This window comes from Schistocerca nitens, chromosome 2 (assembly GCF_023898315.1).
Source record: "Schistocerca nitens isolate TAMUIC-IGC-003100 chromosome 2, iqSchNite1.1, whole genome shotgun sequence".
Taxonomy (NCBI): domain Eukaryota; kingdom Metazoa; phylum Arthropoda; class Insecta; order Orthoptera; family Acrididae; genus Schistocerca; species Schistocerca nitens.
The window spans coordinates 678,209,229-678,231,112 of record NC_064615.1 but is presented as its reverse complement, the minus strand read 5'-3'; the positions used below and the strand labels follow the sequence as shown (position 1 = coordinate 678,231,112).

The 21,884-nt window shown below is 40.6% G+C and overlaps 1 protein-coding gene across 6 annotated transcripts in view; it reads left to right on the top strand.

Annotated features, from left to right (window-relative positions):
- The window catches only part of LOC126236808 (UDP-sugar transporter UST74c-like), a 159,846-nt gene extending 138,737 nt beyond the window's left edge, over positions 1-21,109 (top strand). For all 6 annotated transcript variants that reach the window (XM_049946404.1, XM_049946400.1, XM_049946402.1 and 3 more), the window contains 3 exons: positions 11,619-11,855; positions 12,843-13,081; positions 20,905-21,109. In XM_049946404.1, the coding sequence (XP_049802361.1) occupies positions 11,619-11,855; positions 12,843-13,081; positions 20,905-21,049 (621 nt within the window). In that variant the 3' untranslated portion in view covers positions 21,050-21,109. The remainder of the gene's footprint in view (positions 1-11,618; positions 11,856-12,842; positions 13,082-20,904) is intronic.
- The last annotated feature ends 775 nt before the right edge of the window (positions 21,110-21,884 follow it).

Here is a 21,884-nt window from a genome sequence, read left to right as displayed (position 1 = left end):
TTGGCTCCTTGAGTCTCGGGGTCTTCTGGCTCAGTCCCAGGGTGGTTTACGCCATTGTCATTCTACTACTCATAATCTGGATTTCAAGGAGTCTGCCATCCAAACAACTCTCGCCTGATGTTAACACCTTTTAGCTGTCATCTTAGACCTGCAAAAGGCTGAAGACACCACAAGGCAGTGACACAGCCTTCCCACCATACGTGAGTGGAGTCTACGGGATCCACTCCTTTTATTTATCCAGAACTTCTTGTCTAATTGTGTTTTCTAGATTCAGGTTGGTGCCTCCAACAGTTCTCTCCATATCCAAGAAAATAGGGTCCCACAGGGGTCTGTACTGAGTGCCCTCTCTTTTCAGTAGCCATAAAAGGTCTAGCAGCAGCTGTGGGGTCCTCAGTATCACCCTCCTTGTGTGCTGAATACTTTTGCCTCTACTATTGCTCATCTAGTGTGGATGTCACTGAATGTTGACTGCAAGACACCATATGAAAGGTGTAAACATGTGTGCTCATCCATGGCTGTTGGTTTTCAGCTGCCAAGACTCGTGTCATGTGCTTAGGTTAGCATCATATCGTTCAACCACAACATTACCTCAATGACCAATTACTCAATGTGATGGACTTATCACTTTTTAGGACTGGTCTCCACGGCTCGGCTGATGTAGATTATCCATCTTCGCCAGCTTAAGTGAAAGTACTGGCTGCACTTTAATACACTTCACTGCCTGAGTAATACTAGCTGGGTTGCAGATTGCACTACCCTTCTGCATCTTTACAAAGCCGTGATACAATCCTGTCTTCATTATGGGACTCTGACATACGGTTTGGCATTGCTGTCAGCATTGTGGATGCTGGATCCAATTGTGGCGTTAAGACTTGACAGGAATCTTTCAAACTAGCCATGTTAGCAGCTTATTCTTCGAGGCTGGGGACCCTCCATTGTGGATCAGGTGCCAACACCACCATATCAGGTACGCTACATACATTTGCAGCTCCACTAAGCATCCAAACTGCAGTCTCCTCTTACCAAATACAGAAAGCGATCTCCCAAATGGTGGCCCCAATCAGGAATTACAGTCAAAATCTGCGTCCTGTGCCTCCTATCTGAACTCTAGTTGTTTCCTCCATCACCTCTCCTCTAGGCCCACTCACACAAAACTCCATGGCGCATCTCTCGGCCACAGCTTTGTCTTGACCTGTCACAAGTTCTGAAAGACTCAGTTCATCTGAGGCCTTTGGACACCAATTTTTCACCATCTGTGGCACATTCTGGGCTTCAGTAGTAGTCTATACAAAAGGCTCAATGGTTATTGGTCTTGTAGGCTTTTCTTGTACTCGTGCAGGACATACTGAACTGCACTCCTTGCCCAATGGCTATAGTGTTTTCACTGCAGAATTAATAGCCGTCACTTGTGCTCTTGAGCATATCTGTTTCTGCTTCAGAGAGTCTTTCCCATCTGCAGCAACTCCTTCAGCAGTCTCGAGTGACCACTTTCCATGTGTCCTTAGATTGCAGCCACAACTGCCCAATATGCGCCCGAGACGCTGGAAGGTTGCCCAAGTCGATTGGACACTTTTTTCGTCTCTAGCGACATTCGATGACAGTCACTTTCCTAGCGTCGACGATGAGGTCACACATATTACAGATGTTATTCTTACAGCTGCGGAACGTTCAATACCACGCACCTCCGAATTGCCCCGGTGCCCCCCAGTTCCTTGGTGGAACGAGGCATGCCGTGACGCAATACGTGAGCGGCGACGTGCTCTTTGTGTTTTCCGCCACCATCCTACTTCGGCCAACTGTATCCGCTATAAGCAGTTCCGTGCGCAAAGCCGTCGCGTCATCCGCGATAGCAAGAAGGCAAGCTGGAAATTCTTTATTAGCTCATTTAACACCTTAACTCCCTCCTCGGAAGTTTGGAGTCGGATTCGACGGTTATCAGGCGCACCTAGTTTCTCCCCAGTCTCTGGGATCACTGTCGCGCATTAGTGGACCCCGTCGCAATTTCTAACTCATTGAGTCAACACTTTGCTGGGATTTCGAGCTCTTCAAATTACCCGCCAGCGTTTATCTCGAAGAAACGTGCAGTGGAAGTGCAACCTCTTGCTTTCTTCTCTCAAAATCGCGAAAGCTATAATACTGTTTTCTCCATGCGGGAACTCCAACATGCACTCTCTTCTTCTCGCTCCTCCACCCCAGGACCGGATGGTATCCACGTCCAAATGTTGCTGCATTTATCAACCCATAGTCTGCGTTACCTCCTTCGCCTTTATAATCGAATTTGGACCGACAGTACTTTTCCCAGACGATGGCGGGAAGCTATCGTCGTTCCTGTTCCGAAACCTGGAAAGGACAAACATCTCCCCTCTAGCTATCGCCCCATTTCTCTCACGAGTAGTGTATGTAAGGTTTTGGAGCGTATGGTGAATTGCCGTTTAGCTTGGTGCCTGGAGTCCCGCAATCTTTTAACACCTGCCCAATGCGGATTCCGAAAGCATCATTCAGCAGTTGACCATCTTGTTGCTCTCTCCACTTATATCATGAACAATTTTCCGCGGAAACGCCAAACAGTAGCAATATTTTTTGATCTGGAGAGAGCATACGATACCTGTTGGAGGACAGGCATCCTCCGCACACTGTTCTCTTGGGGCTTTCGAGGTCGGCTGCCCCTTTTTCTTCGCGAATTTATGGCAGAGCGCACATTTAGAGTGCGGGTGAACACTACTCTCTCCCGTACTTTCTCCCAAGAAAACGGGGTACCCCAGGGCTCCGTGATGAGTGTTGTACTGTTTGCCATTGCCATAAATCCAATTATGGATTGTGTCCTTCCTGATGTCTCGGGCTCCCTCTTTGTGGACGATTTTGCGATCTACTACAGCTCTCAACGGACCAGCCTTCTTGAACGACCTCTTCAAGGATGTCTCGATCGCCTCCACTCTTGGAGCATCGAAACGGGCTTCTGTTTTTCTCCCCGTAAGACAGTTTGTGTTAATTTTTGGCGTCATACGGAGTTTCTTCCACCTTCCTTACATCTAGGGCCTGTCAACCTTTCGTTTTCGGACGTCGCTAAATTCTTGGGTCTTATGTTTGATAGAAAACTGTGCTGGTCCTCCCACGTTTCCTATCTTTCTGCTCGCTGTCTGCGATCCCTCAACACCCTCCGTGTCCTGAATGGTATCTCCTGGGGAGCGGACCGAGTGGTCCTTCTCCGAGTCTATCGCGCCTTAGTGCGCTCGAAATTGGACTATGGAAGCATAGTTTACTCCTCTGCTCGGCCGTCTATTCTTCGTCATCTCGACTCTATCCACCACCGTGGATTACGTTTAGTGTCTGGAGCTTTTTACACCAGCCCTGTGGAAAGCCTTTATGCTGAGACTGCTGAACCTCCGCTGTCCAATCGGCGAGCAGTCCTTCTGAGTCGTTATGCTAGCCATGTGTCTTCCATGCCTGCTAATCCAGCCCACGACATTTTTTTCGACGCCTCCTTTGATGTAGGGTATGCAGGCCGCCCCTCCTCCCTACTACCACCGGGAGTCTGCTTCCGTCAACTGCTCCATTCTCTTTCCTTCCGCTTTCCTAAAACCTTCTTGACAACTTGGGGTACAGCACCGCCTTGGCTCCGTCCCCGGATCTGCCTGCTCCGTGACCTTTGTCAATTTCCGAAGGATGGTACCCCTTCACTTGTTTATCGTCGGGCATTTGCTGCTCTATGTGCACAAATGAAGGAAGCCACATTTATTTACAGTGATGGCTCGAAAACATCGTTAGGTGTAGGGAGTGCCTATATTGTTGGCGACACCCCAAATCAATTTCGGCTTCCCGACCAGTGTTCGGTTTATACTGCGGAGCTTTACGCTGTTCTCCAGGCTGTCCACTACATCCGCTGCCATCAGTGGATACAGTATGTTATCTGTTCAGATTCTCTCAGCTCTCTCCTCAGTCTCCAAGCTCTTTACCCTGTCCACCCTCTGGTCCACCGGATTCAGGACTGTCTGCGCTTGCTCCACCTGTGGGGCGTCTCGGTGGCGTTCCTCTGGCTCCCAGGACACGTTGGTATGTGTGGAAATGAGGCGGCCGATATAGCGGCCAAGGCTGCAGTCTCTCTTCTTCAGCCAGCTATTCAATCGATTCCCTTCGCCGATCTACGGAGCGTTTTATGTCATCGTGTTGTTCTTTTATGGCACGCACATTGGTCGACACTTCCCCATAATAAATTGTGGGACGTGAAAGCTCTTCCTTGTGCTTGGACCTCTTCCTCCAGAACGCGTCGTCGGGAGGAGGTAATTTTAACTAGACCCCGGATAGGGCACTGTCTTTTTAGCCATCGACATCTTTTAAGCGGCGATCCTCCCCCACTCTGTCCCCACTGCTCTCAGCTGTGGACGGTAAGACACCTTTTAATTGAGTGCCCCTATTTTACTCCGTTACGCACCCGTCTACAGCTGTCGCCTGATCTATTGTCAATTTTAGCAGATGACACGTGCTCGTCCGATCGCGTTCTCGAGTTTATTAGTGCCTGTGAAATGACGCCGGTCATTTGAAGTTCTTTTTGGGGACAACCAACCCCTTTCTGTGGTGGATTTTTAAGCCTTCCTTCTGCTTTTAGTTTCTCCAATTTTTTGAGTTTCGTTCCCATTGCTGCTGGTTTCCATTTTCGGTTTTTACTGTTTCCTAAGTCACGGACCGGGCACTAATGACCATAGCAGTTTTGAGCCCTAAATCCAAAACAAAACAAACAAAAAAAAAATCCTTCAGCAGTTTACAAGCCCTTGGCCAGTGCTAACCTCACCATCCCTTGGTCATGTCTATCCACGATACCTTGTGTGCCCTTGACCAATGTGGACACTCTCCACATTGGGGTCATGGAGAATAAACTTGCTTATAGCCTGGCCAAACTGGCTACCGGTATATAGACTTGAGAGTGGTATTCAGGAACAGGACTCCGATTGATATTACACCATAAAGTTTTAGTATCTCTAATGCAGAATGGCTCAGTCTGGCTTCGCCAAACTGTGGGTGGTAAGTGGAGACTATGAATCCATGCCAATCCTCCCTGCAGGCCTCTTGCAAGGACTCTGTCCTTTTCTGGATCTGCATTGGCCATATTTCGCTGACTCATGGTTATCCCCTCCTCCAGGAGGACCCATCCCACTGCTGATGCAGTTACTGTTTGATGATGGTCCTCATTTCGTTGAACTGTCCTAACCTAGCTGTTTTGTGGCAGGCTCTTAATCTCCCTGACTTGCTACCCCTGGTGTTAAGAAACAATGTCTCAGCAGCTGAGTTAATTTTACATTTTATTTTTGAAAGGGCTTTTACTACTTCATGTAAGGGAGGGTTACTAAACCTTATCAGCCCATTGAGGAGCCCTAAATTAGAGCCTTCAGGTGCATTGTGAGATACTGTACTCAATTTATATAATAATAATAATAATAATAATAATAATAATAATAATAATAATAATAAACCCCGTGGAGGCCCGGGAAAAGAATAGGCCTCCGGTATGTTCTGCCAGTCGTAAAAGGCGACGAAAAGAACAAACCACTAATAGGGCTAACCCCCCGTTTAGTGTGATTAGTTGGTTCAGGACAGAACTAAAGAAGCCTCGGACAAGCGCCGTCATGGTCGGGGACGGCGCTTGAACCCTATGCCCGCCCACAATGGTAACGACACTGCTAGCCAACTGGAAAATGATTTAAATCCAAATAGAGGTGTTTTGCAGGATATGCTTCCTGCAACCACCCTAGAAGGAAAACAAAGACAGAGGATGAGATGGTCAGATGAAGTTAATCGACACCTCATGTTCTGTTATTACCAAGCAACAAACCTAGGAACCAACACAACTGGATACAGATCACAAGTATACACAACATTTATTACCAGATACCCAGAATTAAAATTTTTAACAGAACAACGTCTAGCTGATCAGATTTGTGTAATAATAAAAAATAACAGGATACCCCAGTCAGAATTAGAAAACATCAAACAACAAGTACAACAAATACTGGAACAAAATAATGTGCAATTAGAAGAAGAAGAAAATACAGTAATGGACTCAAACATCCCAGAGCAAACAAACAAAGAACAACACGCATCAATTAAACAATCGGAGGAAAATGAAATCTTAAGACATCCACCAGCACAAGCACAAATAGAACACGAAGTGACACACATGTTAGATATAGAAGAAAAATTTCAGTTGACATATATAGAATACAAAGACACAAATACAGACATTAGACCATTCTTGCATAGACCACCAAATAGCCCACAAGTCGAAACAACAATAAAAACTATCAACACAATCATACACAACAAAATAAATGAATACACAACTATGGAAGAGTTACAACTACTGGTTTATGTAGGAGCACTCACTACACTAAATATACACACTAGGCAGATATCAGAACCAACCAACACACAGAAGAAACCCACAAAAGCAGCATGGCAACACAGGCTACAGATCAGAATAGAAAAACTGAGAAAAGACATCGGACAGTTAACACAATTTATAAGAAATGAAATATCAGACAAAAAACGAAAAAGGTTAGGTAAAATCTCACAACTAGAAGCAATAGAGCAATTAGATGAAAAGAAGCAAAAATTACAAGCTTTGGCGAAACGACTCAGAAGATACAAAAAAAGTGAAAATAGAAGGAAACAAAACCAAACATTCAACACAAACCAAAAGAAATTTTACCAAACAATAGATAACACACACATAAAAATAGACAATCCACCAAACATAAGAGACATGGAACACTTCTGGAGCAGCATATGGTCAAACCCGGTACAACATAACAGGCATGCACGGTGGATACAAGCAGAAACAGATACATACAAGATGATACCACAAATGCCTGAAGTGATAATTTTGCAACATGAAGTCACCCGAGCAATTAATTCTACGCACAATTGGAAAGCCCCTGGAAATGATAAAATAGCAAATTTCTGGCTAAAGAAGTTCACCTCAACACATTCACATCTAACTAAATTATTTAACAGTTACATTGCAGACCCATACATATTCCCTGATACACTTACACATGGAATAACTTATCTGAAACCTAAAGATCAAGCAGACACAGCAAACCCAGCTAAATATCGCCCCATAACATGCCTACCAACAATCTACAAAATATTAACTTCAGTCATTACACAGAAATTAATGACACATACAACACAGAACAAAATTATAAATGAAGAACAAAAAGGCTGCTGCAAAGGAGCGCGAGGATGTAAAGAGCAACTGATAATAGATGCAGAGGTGACATATCAAGCTAAAACTAAACAAAGGTCTCTACACTACGCATACATTGATTACCAAAAAGCTTTTGATAGTGTACCCCACTCATGGTTACTACAAATATTGGAAATATACAAAGTAGATCCTAAATTGATACAGTTCCTAAACATAGTAATGAAAAACTGGAAAACCACACTTAATATCCAAACAAATTCAGATAATATCACATCACAGCCAATACAGATTAAGCGTGGAATATACCAAGGAGACTCATTAAGTCCTTTCTGGTTCTGCCTTGCTCTGAACCCACTATCCAACATGCTAAATAATACAAATTATGGATACAATATTACTGGAACATACCCACACAAAATCACACATTTGCTATACATGGATGATCTAAAACTACTGGCAGCAACAAATCAACAACTCAACCAATTACTAAAGATAACAGAAGTATTCAGCAATGATATAAGTATGGCGTTTGGAACAGACAAATGTAAGAAAAATAGCATAGTCAAGGGAAAACACACTAAACATTGAAGATTACATATTGAATAACCACAGTGACTCCATAGAAGTGATGGACAAAACAGATGCCTATAAATACCTAGGATACAGACAAAAAATAGGAATAGATAATACAAATATTAAAGAAGAACTAAAAGAAAAAAATATAGACAAAGACTAACAAAAATACTGAAAACAGAATTGACAGCAAGAAACAAGACAAAAGCTATAAATACTTACGCTATACCAATATTGACCTACTCATTTGGAGTAGTGAAATGGAGTAACAAATACCTAGAAGCACTAAATATCATAAGTTACTGTGTAAAACATACTTACTCGAACTTGTACTCCATTTTTTCTTCGTCATTCAGCAAACGACTTCCAACACTGCTTATGCCGCAGAATTTGAATGTATTGTTAAAACTGTTGCATTGTACTGATCTTTACAGTCTTGTGGAATGGAATCCAGTGCTGCCAACACAATCCATATGATGTCGTGGAATCAACGATTTTTAAAAATGTGTTACAAACGTTGCCATATGGCAACACACGGCGCTAAGGGGTTAATACCATCTAGTGTCAATATATTCACAACTGGTTGTCTTCTTGCCTGCATTGAGACATATTTGTAAAATGGTTCTTTATTGCTAGAAATAGTGATGTGTAAAAGTGTATAATTTTCTTTTGCATTATTTTTGAAACAGTCATTCCTAGCATTGTACTTTGTACTGTACAGTTTCTGGAACACTGCAGGTACATCAACAGTTACCACTTACAACAGAGGGGGCTTTTAAAAGACAGTAAAAGTCATTTCTTGTTGCAGTAACCTTTACTTTCTGGGAACAATTACTTGAAAGTCATGCAGTATTACAATGTTTCTGGTTCAACTTTTATTGATTAATTTCATGTACATGTCACACATCAGTGTGTTTTGGCAAATGGAAATAGATGTTTTCCTCCCCATATTACAGGATCTTTGTGTTTCGTCATGGCTGATATTCCCTAATGGTGAATTTTCTGGCTGATTCACTGTGTTGTGCATTGCTTGAATACTTCATTTCTTGAAGAAAAATTACCTCAGGTGGAGCTTTTTATTAATTATGGTTGTTACTGTTACCAAGCCCTCTTCCACTTATTTATTGTGAAAGCATACCCTTCTATTATATTGACTAGTTAATCTGAAGCTCTGCAGGCTTTTTGTCATTAGCTCTTTACGTGAAAGTCAGCCAATATTACCACTTCAGCATCAGCATTTCTGTAATGTCATACAAGATAAATAACCTAATACTAGGCCAGCATGATAGTTAAGGACTCAGATCAAATTGTCAGAGTCCAGGGTGGTCTTCAGGATCTTGTGAACTTTCATAAATTCCAACTCTTTCTTCATCTGAGTGCCACAAACATTTGACCTGGCTTATTATTAGGTACATAAAAGTCCACTTGCCATCATTGCCTCTACAGATCTGCCATCTTCATACTTGTAACACAACTCACATTAACAGCATGTTACAGGAGGGATGGGAGTGAGTAGTGATGTGACTTGCTGTTCCTGTATGTTTATACAAATAACACTTGAGACAAAGCAACTTACCTGTGTCGAGAGCATTTCTTGCACAAATAGCAAATGTCGTACAGGATTTTTAATGGTGTATCATCACACATTTGAATTGGGCTCAGTATTGCCAATTTATTTACAGGGTGTTTCAAAATGAACATGCCAGTTGTAAGGCATTGTAGCATTTTTTACATTCAACCCAAAATTGTAAATAATACACAACAAGAAAGAGCAACTCAAACAGTTTCATTTTTATGTCTGTGTGCAATGGGAAGAGTATGGAATGACAGAGTGCCTGAAAAATATGTTGAAAGAGTGTGAGTCTTTCATGCTTAGCCCCAAGAAATATCCCCACACAAAGTTTATGGGCCTCTCTTTTTCGGTGAACCAACAATAACTGATGTTTCTTATCTTGACGTGCTACAGCTATGGCCTGTGCCTCATTGGGAAGCTGAACAACACGTTTATATTTGGGAGCAAGATGGTGTGCCGCCTCACTGTCATAACTCGATACGCGACTGGTTAAACGAAGTTTTATCTGGCCGGCGGATTGGGCGCAAGGGGCAGGTTGACAAACAGCATTTTTTGCGTGTGCCTCTGATACCAGCTGATCTATCCAACTTTAGAAACAGTGTTCAGTGTTGTTGCAACAGTTACTCATAACACATTGATCGAGGTTTTAGAACAACTTACCTGTTGACTCGACGTGTGATCGGTGTTCACACTGAATAATTGTAAGAAAAAGTGTTTGTGTTTCTCTTTCATTTGGTGTATTATTTATAATTGTAAGGTGAAAGTAATATGTGCTACAAAGCCTTAAAACCCGTATATTAATTTTGAAACACCCTTCAGTTTGATTCTACCATGTATAAACACATGCCATGGAGAAATCTATATTACTACATATGTCATACATCGGTGTGCCTTGTTTTACTTGAAACACTTTGTTCCCATGTCACCTGTAATGGTTATGGTAACTAAGTAGGATTAGAATTAGAATTCTGTGAGTGGTTCCTTCACACACCATCTTGTTGATGGGTTTCCTGTTTTGTTCCCCATCAATGCCACATTTGGACAAGATATCATAAATGTATAGAATGCATGTGGGCACATGCTAATCTCTGTGGATATACAAAATACGGATTTTGACTTGATGTATTGTGTGATGATATTGGTGTTCAGTTGATTGTCCCACAAGTACTACCCTCAAGTAACTGAACCAGCATCTGTGAACTGATGGAGAGACGTGCTGCATCTATCCTTCAGTTTAGTGCACATTATAATTCATACCTTAAGGAGCTGCAGTTCACTTGAGTTTGATTTTATGCTAGTTTTTAGACATTATGTTCACAATTTTTTTTTGTGATGAAATCTTTGCTGACAGCATTTGAAACAAGAAGGGATCAAACTGACATTTCAGTTTGTTAAAAAAATTGTTTTTGCTTGTTTTCACAGCAGAAAAATCCAACAAGGTATGAAGGGACTTAAGTCCTATAAAAGTTTGGACTAAATTGGTGTTTAATTTGTATTTTGAAAGGAAAAAACTTAGTTAATTATATTACCAAATCTGTTGATAAATTTTTTATTTCAGCCTAGTGTGTGTTGAGCAGGTGAAGACTGAATGAGGTATGGAGAAAAAAATATTTCAGTCTTTCAGAAAAATTGAATGTCACATTAAAGTGGGCGATACCTCATTGTGCTTGAGGTGGAAAATTTCAACTTGCATGTACTGCCAGATGCAATGCAAAAATGAGTTGCTTAGTGGGATGGAAAAGTGGGCATATTAATTATATTCTGAAGGCCCAGGAAGACCAATAAATGAATCATAGAAATGACAAAAGGCAATTAAGTGGAAAAAGTGGGTGTGTAACCAGAAGAGATGTTGAAAAATGGAGCAAAGAAAACATTTGGTGGATTCTTAGTGATAAGAAAGGACCTATCTCCAATTTAAACTCTCTTGCAGTTAAAATGACTTCAGTAACTCCTGTCCTTTCTTATAATCACTAGTCTCCTTGCTTTGGTAAAGTACGAAAAAAATTATGGAATAGGCAGGATGTGACTGCATGTGAATCTGCTCAGGATCGTAATAAAGTAGCATACTGGACTTCGTCTCTTATGTTTCAGCATTTGGCAGACTTGCTCTAGTTACATTCCTTTTTTGATAATTTGCAGAAAGTTGTATTTTTTCTCTCTCAACCTAATGCATTCAACATGAAATTTTTTGAGTGCTCTCTACATAAAATAAGTTTTTATTCTGGAACTCTGCTGCATTATTGTGAATATTTTGAAAATGAACTGTTACAGGTGGTGAACAAGACTGTATTGACAACTTATGGATTTCCTTCTGCTCAAGTTCTTGGTCTGGGTCAGATGGCTGCTACCGTAGCAGTACTCATTGTTGCACGGAGCATCAATGTGCTATCTTTCCCTCCATTTGATAGAGGCATCTTTCGTAAATTATGGCCACTGCCCCTGATTTACATGGGAAATGTTGTCTTTGGGCTCTATGGGACAAAACAACTTTCCTTGCCAATGCTTACAGTAAGTATCATTTTGTGTGTGTTAAATAGCTGATAGGATCATTATGTCTACAAATTTCATGAAAATACTGAAAATCACAGGTTTTCTTCCAAATGTATAGCAGTAGATCAACCATTATTCTTCAGGCCATGCGATAAGAAAGCTCAAAGTGGACTTTCGCATTACTAGCTTATTGTTATTTTCATATGTACCATATTGCACAAGATGATGATCTATTCACTCAGGGTCTGATGCTTAATTGTGCTGTTCCATGATGAAAGAAATGATGATATATTTCTCATTGTAGGTGACAAAACAGTGGGTACATCATAGGTAAAAAATAATACTGCTTTCACATTTCTCTGTGTGCCTGACAATTATAGCCAGGTAGCAGTATCGTGCAATGCATAGTAGAGATTCCTTATTTACTTAGAAATTCTGTGCTCGAATGAGAGTTGCATACAAATTTTGTTGCTTATTGCATTGTGACAGTGTGTGAACATAGCTGTTAAACCCCAATATTAATTAATGGTGGTCTGCATTTGATACAGCAGCAGTTATTTGGTATGGTAAATGATTCCCTTCGTTCTGTCAGCAAACGAGTATATTCCAATGCCATCTGGAGAACTACAAAGTAATGTTAATAGCTACAATGTGTATGGTATCTAGTACTATTCATGACTGTTGAGAACAGCATTGTATAAGAATGACTCACATGAAATTTGTATTGCTTGGTTGATGACCTGGTCATTTAAAAAATTAGTGAGATAATGTTTCCAGTGAAATAAATCTTAGGTAGGTAACCATAGGATTTGTGAATTTTGCTTGTATATTGAAAAATTCAAACTACAGAAAGCAGTTTCTTATTGAATTGTTGTTGTGCCATACACAAATTGATTTTCCATGATTCGATGCATTAACATACAATAAATTATTCTAGACACTATATAGTCTTGTGTAAATTGTTTAAAAAAAAAGAGCCTCTGATCTAAATATCTCTTACTACAGGTTCTGCGACGTTTTTCGATTTTGATGACAATGGTAGGTGAATTTTATTTGCTGGGTGTTAGACCAACTACAGCTGTCCAAATATCTGTTTATACAATGATTCTTGGTGCAATAATTGCTGCAAGCAATGATCTAGCCTTCAGTGCAGAAGGTTACATATCAGTTTTGCTGAATGACTTCTTCACTGCAGCAAATGGTGTTGTGGTGAAACAAAAGCTGGATGCAGCAGAGCTTGGAAAGTATGGACTAATGTTCTATAATTCACTGTTCATGTTACCACCTGCCACTGTGTTTGCATGGGCCACAGGGGAACTGGACAGGGCCATTGCATTTTCTGATTGGGATCAGCCACTTTTTTTGGTGCAGTTTGCTGCCTCGTGTGTGATGGGCTTTGTGTTGACTTATTCTGTTATGCTTTGTACCATGCACAATTCAGCGTTGACAACTACAGTTATTGGGTGCCTCAAGAATGTGTGTATTACTTATCTAGGTATGGTGATTGGTGGAGACTATATATTTTCTTGGCTGAATTTTATAGGCATCAACGTCAGTGTTATTGGAAGTCTTGTGTACACCTGGGTGACATTTAGAAGAAAACCAAGACAAGAGCCAAAGTCAAATGCTGCTGTCACAACAGTTGTATGATGAAGACTAAAGTGATGGCATTCTCAGTGAAAGTATGCATCTTACAATACTACTGAAACTGTGATTTCACTTGACTTGTGTATGTGTGTAACTGCAACTGAACATGTGAAAAAGATCTCAAATTTAGTTCTTTTTGCTCATGTGCGATTTGAGGTGGTGATATGTTTGCTCTGTAGTATATCATAGGTTGAGCATGGTGAGAGAATGCAGAAAAAAAGTGCACATTAATTCCAGTATATCAAACTAAACTCTACCCGGCATTTCATACAAGAGGGCAATGATCACAGCATTGACAAATTGTTATGCAATGCTACATAAGTGCTTTGAAAAGCTAGTCTGAAATTCTTCCTAGTGTGGTATATTTTTATAAACATAATGAATGAAGTCAGTAATTGAGATTCTAGTAAATACTGTAAGAAGTTCTTACTTTAACAAATGTTAAACAGGATCTGTAAAATTACCATGTGTTAAAATTATTTATGTAAATAGCACATGCAAAATGGAAGTGTGTGTGTGTGTGTGTGTGTGTGTGTGTGTGTGTGTGTGTGTGTGTCAAATTTCAGACTCTTGGTTATGGCCTGAGCTGCAGGAACTAGTTTACATTATTAATGAGGAGAGACTCAAGTCGATCCACAAAAATACTTGTCATATGTCAAAATAATAATAATCATAATGCCAGTGCAAAAATTAAGATCCTCAATTGTACACATACAGACAATTGTCATTTGAGCGCAACAAATAGAAATACAGTATTGTGTTGCAAAATCTGGTAAATGAAACTTGCCATTTATTACTGCACTGAAGACACGTGGTGTGGAGTCCCATCCACAGTGTTCGGACAGATTTCCGGATGTGTGTTAAGTCTGATACCTCTCTCTCTCTCTCTCTCTCTCTCTCTCTCTCTCTCTCTCTCTAACTAACTCTGCTGCGATGCACTCTTATGGATCACTCAATTAAATGAGTATATTGATGGTTGTAAAATCTAACTCATGGTTGTAAAATCTAACTCCAGATATTTGTACATAGATAACTTTCAACTACTACTTAAAGAGACAGATTTTCAGTTAACAGCAAAGTGTTGCACAGAGGCCTACCCATGTGTATGGTCGTTGTTTTCCTGCACATTTTGTGACAATGAAATATCAGTTACTTGTTGAAGGTGCTAAGCCTATTGTCAGCTTCATGTTGTAACACTGGTAGTTGTGTACAAAATCTCACGTGTTACTCAGTTTAGATTCATGCTACCCCCACTTCACATATTGTAGAATGACTAGTTTTTATGTGAAAATTGTGCCATTTTTGGAAATGTTTGTGTTAATTATGTGCCATAATCAAACATTTTGTGCTAAGAAAGAAGAATGTTACATTTTTGTGTTTTAGTAGCTGGAGGGTTAATGATTAGAGGTCTTTGGAGATATTCCTTATTAAGTATACCAATAATAAGTTACCGGATGTCTTCTGTAATATAGTTTTTAGCTGACTTTAGTTTGTTACTCAGCATCCTTCAGTTTTAAAATTAGTTGTCACCTGCATAAAGGCTGTTAAGACAATTCTTTAGGTTTGGGCTCTGATGAGACAAGACATTAACATACTTCATGAAACAATTACATCTCCTAGAAAGTACATTCCTATGGACTGCTGCAGTAAAAGCCAGAGTGCTGATATAGGCAGTTTGTGCCTGTCTTAATCATTTTCAGTCAACTCCTGTTTACTGAAACTCATTCCGGAGTTCTGCCTTTTCCAAGTAAGCTTTCACAATTATATTTAGCAACCCTAAAAGCACAGACATCACTGTTCCAGTCAACATAACTACTAGACCATTTGGTGCTCTCACATACCTTTGTCTGTACCGATTGTTGCATGGGCTCTGGTATGTGGTAATTAGTCCTAATTTTATTCACTCACAAATTATCAAAATCCTCCAATGCACTTAAATATTGTCAGGCACCAGATTAAAATTTTTTGAACCTGTTCTTGGTACATTACGCAGTTGTACGCATCCAAAGTGCACACTGCTTTTACGTGTGACGTTCTACATACAGGATGCAGTGTAATCATTCAGCTGAGATGCCTGATACCCTAGTATGGTTATGCTATGTGACAGTTTGTTTGATCTTTGTAAATACATGAGCTTTCAAATAATGCTTACACACACATAACTCATTTTCTACATCTTTTGTGCTATGGCACACTGACTGCTTCACTTGAGTGTCAACTAACTGCTGTTTATCACATACCTTTATGAAATTTGCAACAAAAACATTACCATGACCATGGTTACCAACAGTATGATGTTAAAGATTCCCATTCTATCACAGGAATTCGTAAAGTGGTCTGTCCTCCTCCTCCTCCTCCTCCATGTAGCAGGATAATGGTGGTACTATGCACAAGCTGAAGCCAGTTTAATTGGCATGATGGTCAGAATTGACACACCTTCCAAGGTTCCATGAAAAGGTGTGCTTCTATGGCTCTCTCTGTGTAGTTTTTTGCCAAACTATCAATTTGTGGCATTTATTATTTCACTTGAAATGCATTTATCACGCAGTCTTGCATGAACACTCAAATTTGATGTGTTTAAGCAGTTATTCTGGCCATGTTCCATATGTGAATGGATCAGGAACAACCCCTAATTATCATACAAAGGGAAGTACCCTCTGCCATGCACTCAAGTGACTTGCAAAGTATAGATGTAAATGTAGAATATGCTTGCAGTAATTTTTTCCACTCAGTTAGTAGCAAACACCTTACTTTTAAATTATAAACAGCTCTAGAAGATAAACAGACTGTGCTGGTGTGTACTGGCTGAAGTGGGTAGAACACCTCTTATATAGTAATGGAAAATCAAAGCAGTTGCCTCAAAGCTTGAGAACTTCTCAATAAATGTCTTTGGAGACTCACATATACCAGTCACGTGTGTGTGTGTGTGTGTGTGTGTGTGTGTGTGTGTGTGTGTGTGTGTGTGTGTCTCCTGCACTCTGAGGAGGACATCAGGCTGTGATATCTTGCACAGTGAGGCAATACCCTAGATCATGAACATATAAATTTAAGGATGAATAATACAGATGCGAGCTAACAGATGTGATACCTAATAAAACTTAAAACTATCAGGAAGAATAAATTTAATTTGAGCTCTTCATTAGACACCATTAGCAAAGATTGATAAAATGTCATTGAAGCTTTTGTAGGTTAGTGGATAGTTTTTTGGTTATTGATGCAGAAGGCTTTGATTTTATTCCCAAGACACAGAGTTTGACACACAAAATTACTCATAGAAAACCTAAAGGGAACAGGGTACACAACTTCCTTTAAGGGAAAGGTTATCACTGATTATGAAGGTAACCAGAGAAATCAAAATGTTGTTAGTTAAAATACCATATTATCCTTAGTGTGCAGGAAGCACTGATTACTGAATGTTAACATGCTTTCTGGAATTACTGAAAATTTAGCTAATTGCCTGTAGAAAGGAAATTGTCATAAATATATGGGGTGAACACAGTCTTGCCATGATTATAAAAATTTATAACCGAATAACTGTTTGAGATAAGTTACATTTGATGCCATTACATAGGTTAGTGTTACTAGTTTTTGAAGCCCACTTACGTTAGTAAACCTCAATGTGTGCTCCCTTGGTAGCTTGGAGAATGTCGAGGCGGATTCCAGTTCCCTCCAGGTGTTTCGTAACATGTGTTCTGTCACAGTACCCACAGCAGCTTTTATCCTATCCTTTAGTTCATCGTCATCAGCAGCTGGTGTGACGAAGACTGTCCTTCATATAGCCCCAGAAAAAAGTCAATGGGCGTAATGTTTGTAGAGCATGGTGGCTAGGGTGTTGGACTGTTCCTTCCAATCCACCAATCTAGACATCACTCCCCTCTCCAGACATTACGCCCCTTGACCTTCTTCCCCCTACCTGCTGACAGACTGCAGCACTGTGGTTTTGAAGTGAAAGGTTTATCTGCCAGTAAGACTCTGGCAGTTGTCAGATTTGTCCACCTAAAAACTCTGTCACAGTGACTCCATTCCAGAAATCAAACAGGATCTCAAGCCTCTCCTCAAATCCTGAGTGCCATCCCAGAACATCTTCCCGGAGTCCATCTCTCTCCTCACCCCTGCCACTCCCCGCACACCTACCTTCTACATGCTTGCTAAAGTCCATAAACCGAACTATCCAGAGTGCCCCATTATGTCCAGTTATTGCGCTGCCACTGAGACAATATCTGCCCCTGTAGACCAACACCAGCCTATTACCCATAACTTACCTCCTATATAAGACACCAACCACTTCCTTCAGACACTCGGCATTCCTGTTCCTTTACCACAGGGTGAGCTGCTCATCATTGTTAATACCACCTCCCTTTACACTAACATCCCTAATGCCCATGCACTTGCTACGATTGGACACTACCTTCTCCAGTGCCCAATAGATTCCAAACCTAGAGTCTCCTCCTTGGTCACCATGACTAGTTGCACTCTCACCCATAATTACTTCTCCTTTGAAGGCATCACCTGCAAACACATCAATGGTATGGCAGTGGGCACCTGAATGCACCATCCTATGCCAACCTATTCATGGGCCATCCAGAGGAATCCTTCCTAACCACCCAGAATTCTAAACTGCTCACCTAATTAAGATCATTGATATCTTTGTGATCTGGATTGAGGCTGAGGGCAGTCTATCCACATTCCTCCAGAACCTGGACACCACCTCAATTTGCTTGACCTGGTCCGCCTCAACCCAACAAGATACCTTCGTCAATGTTGCCCTCCAACCCAAAGATGGTTACTTCAGTACCTTTGTCCACATCAAACCTACAAACTACAGCAATACCACCACTTCAGCAGCTGTCATCCATTCTGTACCAAAAAGTCCCTCCCCCATATAGCCTAGTTGTCAGTGGTCGTCACATCTCTGATGATGAGCAGTGCCTCTTGAACTGTACCAATGGCCTCATTGAGGCCTTTGCAGATGAAAACCTTGTACAGAAACAGATCTCGTGCCTTACCTCTCAAGTCACCCACCACCTCCTTAGGTGCCACCATACAGCCCCAAAGGAGCATTTCCCTCATTATTCAGTAACACACCCAGGACTGGAGCTGCTGAATCACATTCTCCACCAATGTTTCGTGCCCTGAAATTGAGAATATTCTACCCACTATCCTTCCAACCCCTCCCACAGTGGTATTCCACTGCCCACCAAACCTTCACAATATCCTCATTCTTTCTTACACAACTCTTGCTCCCAAACCCTTGCCTCTTGGCTCAAATGGTTCAAATGGCTCTGAGCACTATGGGACTTAACAACTGAGGTCATCAGTCCCCTAGAACTTAGAACTACTTAAACCTAACTAACCTAAGGACATCACACACATCCATGCCCGAGGCAGGATTCGAGCCTGCGACTGTAGCGGCCGCGCGGTTCCAGACTGAAGCACCTAGAACTGCTCAGCCACACCGGCCGGCCCTCTTGGCTCACATCCCTGTTATAGATGTAGGGGCAAGACCTGTCTCATACACACCACCACCACCACCACCACCTACTTCAGTCCAGTCACAAGCATGACCTATCCCATCAAAGGCAGGGCTACCTGTGACAGCAGGCATGTGTTCTAAAACCTAAACTGCAATCACTGTGCTGTTTTGTGTGGGAATGACAACAAGCTGTTTGCAGGAATGGTCACTAACAAATTGCCATCAAGGAACAGCTGGACCACCCAGGTGCTGAGCACATTGCCCAACACAGCGTTCATCACTTAAATGACTGTATCACAACCTGTGCCCTCTGGATCCTTCCCACTAATGCCACCTTCTCTGAACTGCACAGATGGAAACTCCCCTGTAACCCTCCTGGCCTCAGTTTTCATTAGTCATTGCTCTTCACCTACCTGTCACCTTCCCTGTTACCACTCCAGCCCTACACAGCCCTCTGTTCCACCAATGCACCCAGTCTCTTTCTCTCTCTCCTCCCATTCCCCTTTTGTCTAATCTGTTAGTAGATGCCCTACTTATCTCCCCGGGCCATCCCTCTGATCCCTTTTTGTTGTGTCTTCGTGACTTATCTTCACTATATTGTCATCACTAAATAAGGTTGTTTACATCTCACGAAGTAGAATATATCGAGTAGTTTGAAGCGATGTTTATTAATAAGATCACATGTGGCAGTTGGTCTGAACATAAAATAAATAGACAACTGCTACAATGAGCAGCCTCCTGTTTTCAGCACAAAAATTGCAAAAAATTACGTTTAACTGTCTTCATGTTAGGAAAATTATGCATGATCATTTGTTTGACAGATGAATGGGATAAAGCTTACATACCTCAGAGGAAATTCATTAAGGTGCCACTAGTTTTCGGAAGAAAGTCTAAATGTGCTTGGTTTTAGATTAGATATCTCAGGAATTTTTGACATTAGATAAATATTGCTAAAGTCTATTTCCTTGACGCACAGATCATGGCTTCTACATGCATATTGTGCAAACATTTGTGAAGTGCATGGCAGAGGGTACTTAGCATGATACTGCATGTTAGTTTTTTTCTGTTCTTCTCGTGCAGACTGTGGGAAAAATGACTCCTCAATTGCCTATTTGTGTGATGTAATTATTCCTGTCTTTTCTGCACAGCCCCCACAGAAGTGATATGTATGTGAGCTGAAGAATATTTCTAGATTAGTCACCTGATATTAGTGTTTCAAACTTTGTAAGCAGGGTCTCAAAACAGGATAATTGGCTTCTTATCTTCATCTGTCTGCCAATTCAGATGGCATGTTAAATTTTTCTCTCGAGACAACCTCAAAGACTGTACTGCGATAATGAAAGTAACTACATAATAAATTATAGATAGATTTCTTACCGATTGTTAAATTATGTTTGGAAATTTAATCATTCTGTTATCATGTATTGTTTTTTGTATATTTTGATTCTCTCTGTCTCTCTGTCTCTGTCTCTCTGTGTGTGTGTCTGTGTCTGTCTGTGTGTGTAAACAGATCTGTTGCCAAAGAAGTGTAGCTGGAGAACTGAAAGATAAATAGGGAAGGAAAAAAGAAATGCATGTCAACGTATTGTTTTATAGTTTCCATAATTTTAGTTACATGGTGTCCATTAGTTAGCTGTAGTGAAAAGATACACTCTTACATGAAACTTAAGTCTCGAGCAACTAAAGTGAAATTAATGTGAGTGTGTGAGATGTAATTAAGAAAACGCTGTACATGTACAAAATTATTTGTCAGTAATATAAAAAAAAGTCAAACATTATTTGGACTGCTTTTGCTGTGGGTCCATAATTTTTTAGTGTAAATTGTTAGTTCTTATCATGTTAGGCCATGTGTTAATACTGTAACACCCAAATGAATGGGAAATAAGTGTGGTTTTTAATTTCCTTGGCTTAATTGTGATATGATCAGTATTTTATGTTTATTTTCAGCATTTCAGAGAAAAACAGGCAATGTGTGACTGTTCACTGCTTGGTTGGTAAGAAGTTCGATAATATTTGTGTACACAAGTGGACTTTAAGACTTTATTTCCTAACATCTGAATATTATGCCAAAGTTAATTTTATTCTTTGCTGATTTATGATCAGCAGTGCAAAGTACAATTGTGCACTCAAAATAAAACAATTCTTTTAAATATGCTGGAGTATCTTTATTTATCATTAGATTTTAAAAAGCCTAGGGTTCACTCATTGCCATAAAGGGAGATCAAATACATGTTTCAGAAATACAATCTACATACTGTGAGAAATGGTTTATTATATTGTGTAGTGTGTTTTCACGTGTGTATCAGTAGTTGATTGTGAAATACATAATTGTGGTATTTTTATGCCGACACAAAGTAGATATATAAAACTACATGCAGCTGTATTACAAGCATGGGTCAGCAAATAAATCTGCCAGATTACATATCTGGATTAGATAGAAGAAATTCATAAAAAATCAAATTAAGAGAAGTCTGCAATTGAAAATGCCAGATCAACCAAAAATAAGAGCAAGAAGAAAGACATGCAAAGTCTACAGCCTTTGTACCATATATAGGGAAATGTTTATTTCAAAAATTGCAAGAGTAATGAGCATAAAGTGAATGTGAGCTTCCATCTAATTGCAAAGGTAGCAGCTTGGTTGGGACCTATGAAGGATGATCACCTTTTTCAAAGAGTGAGTAGGTATAAAATTCCTTGAGTGTGATAAAAGGTACATAGGACAAATAATACACACTGTATAAGAATGTTACATTGAACACTAGTGGTATACTTGCCTTAGACAGCCCAATAAATGTGCAGAAGCTCAACATTCCCACTGGCCATTCCATGGGTTACAGGAAAGAGACTGGCCACAGCCTCAACCCACTGGGATTCAGTGGTCAAGGAAGCTGTGAAAACACAATTAGCAGACAAGCCGCTCAACTGAG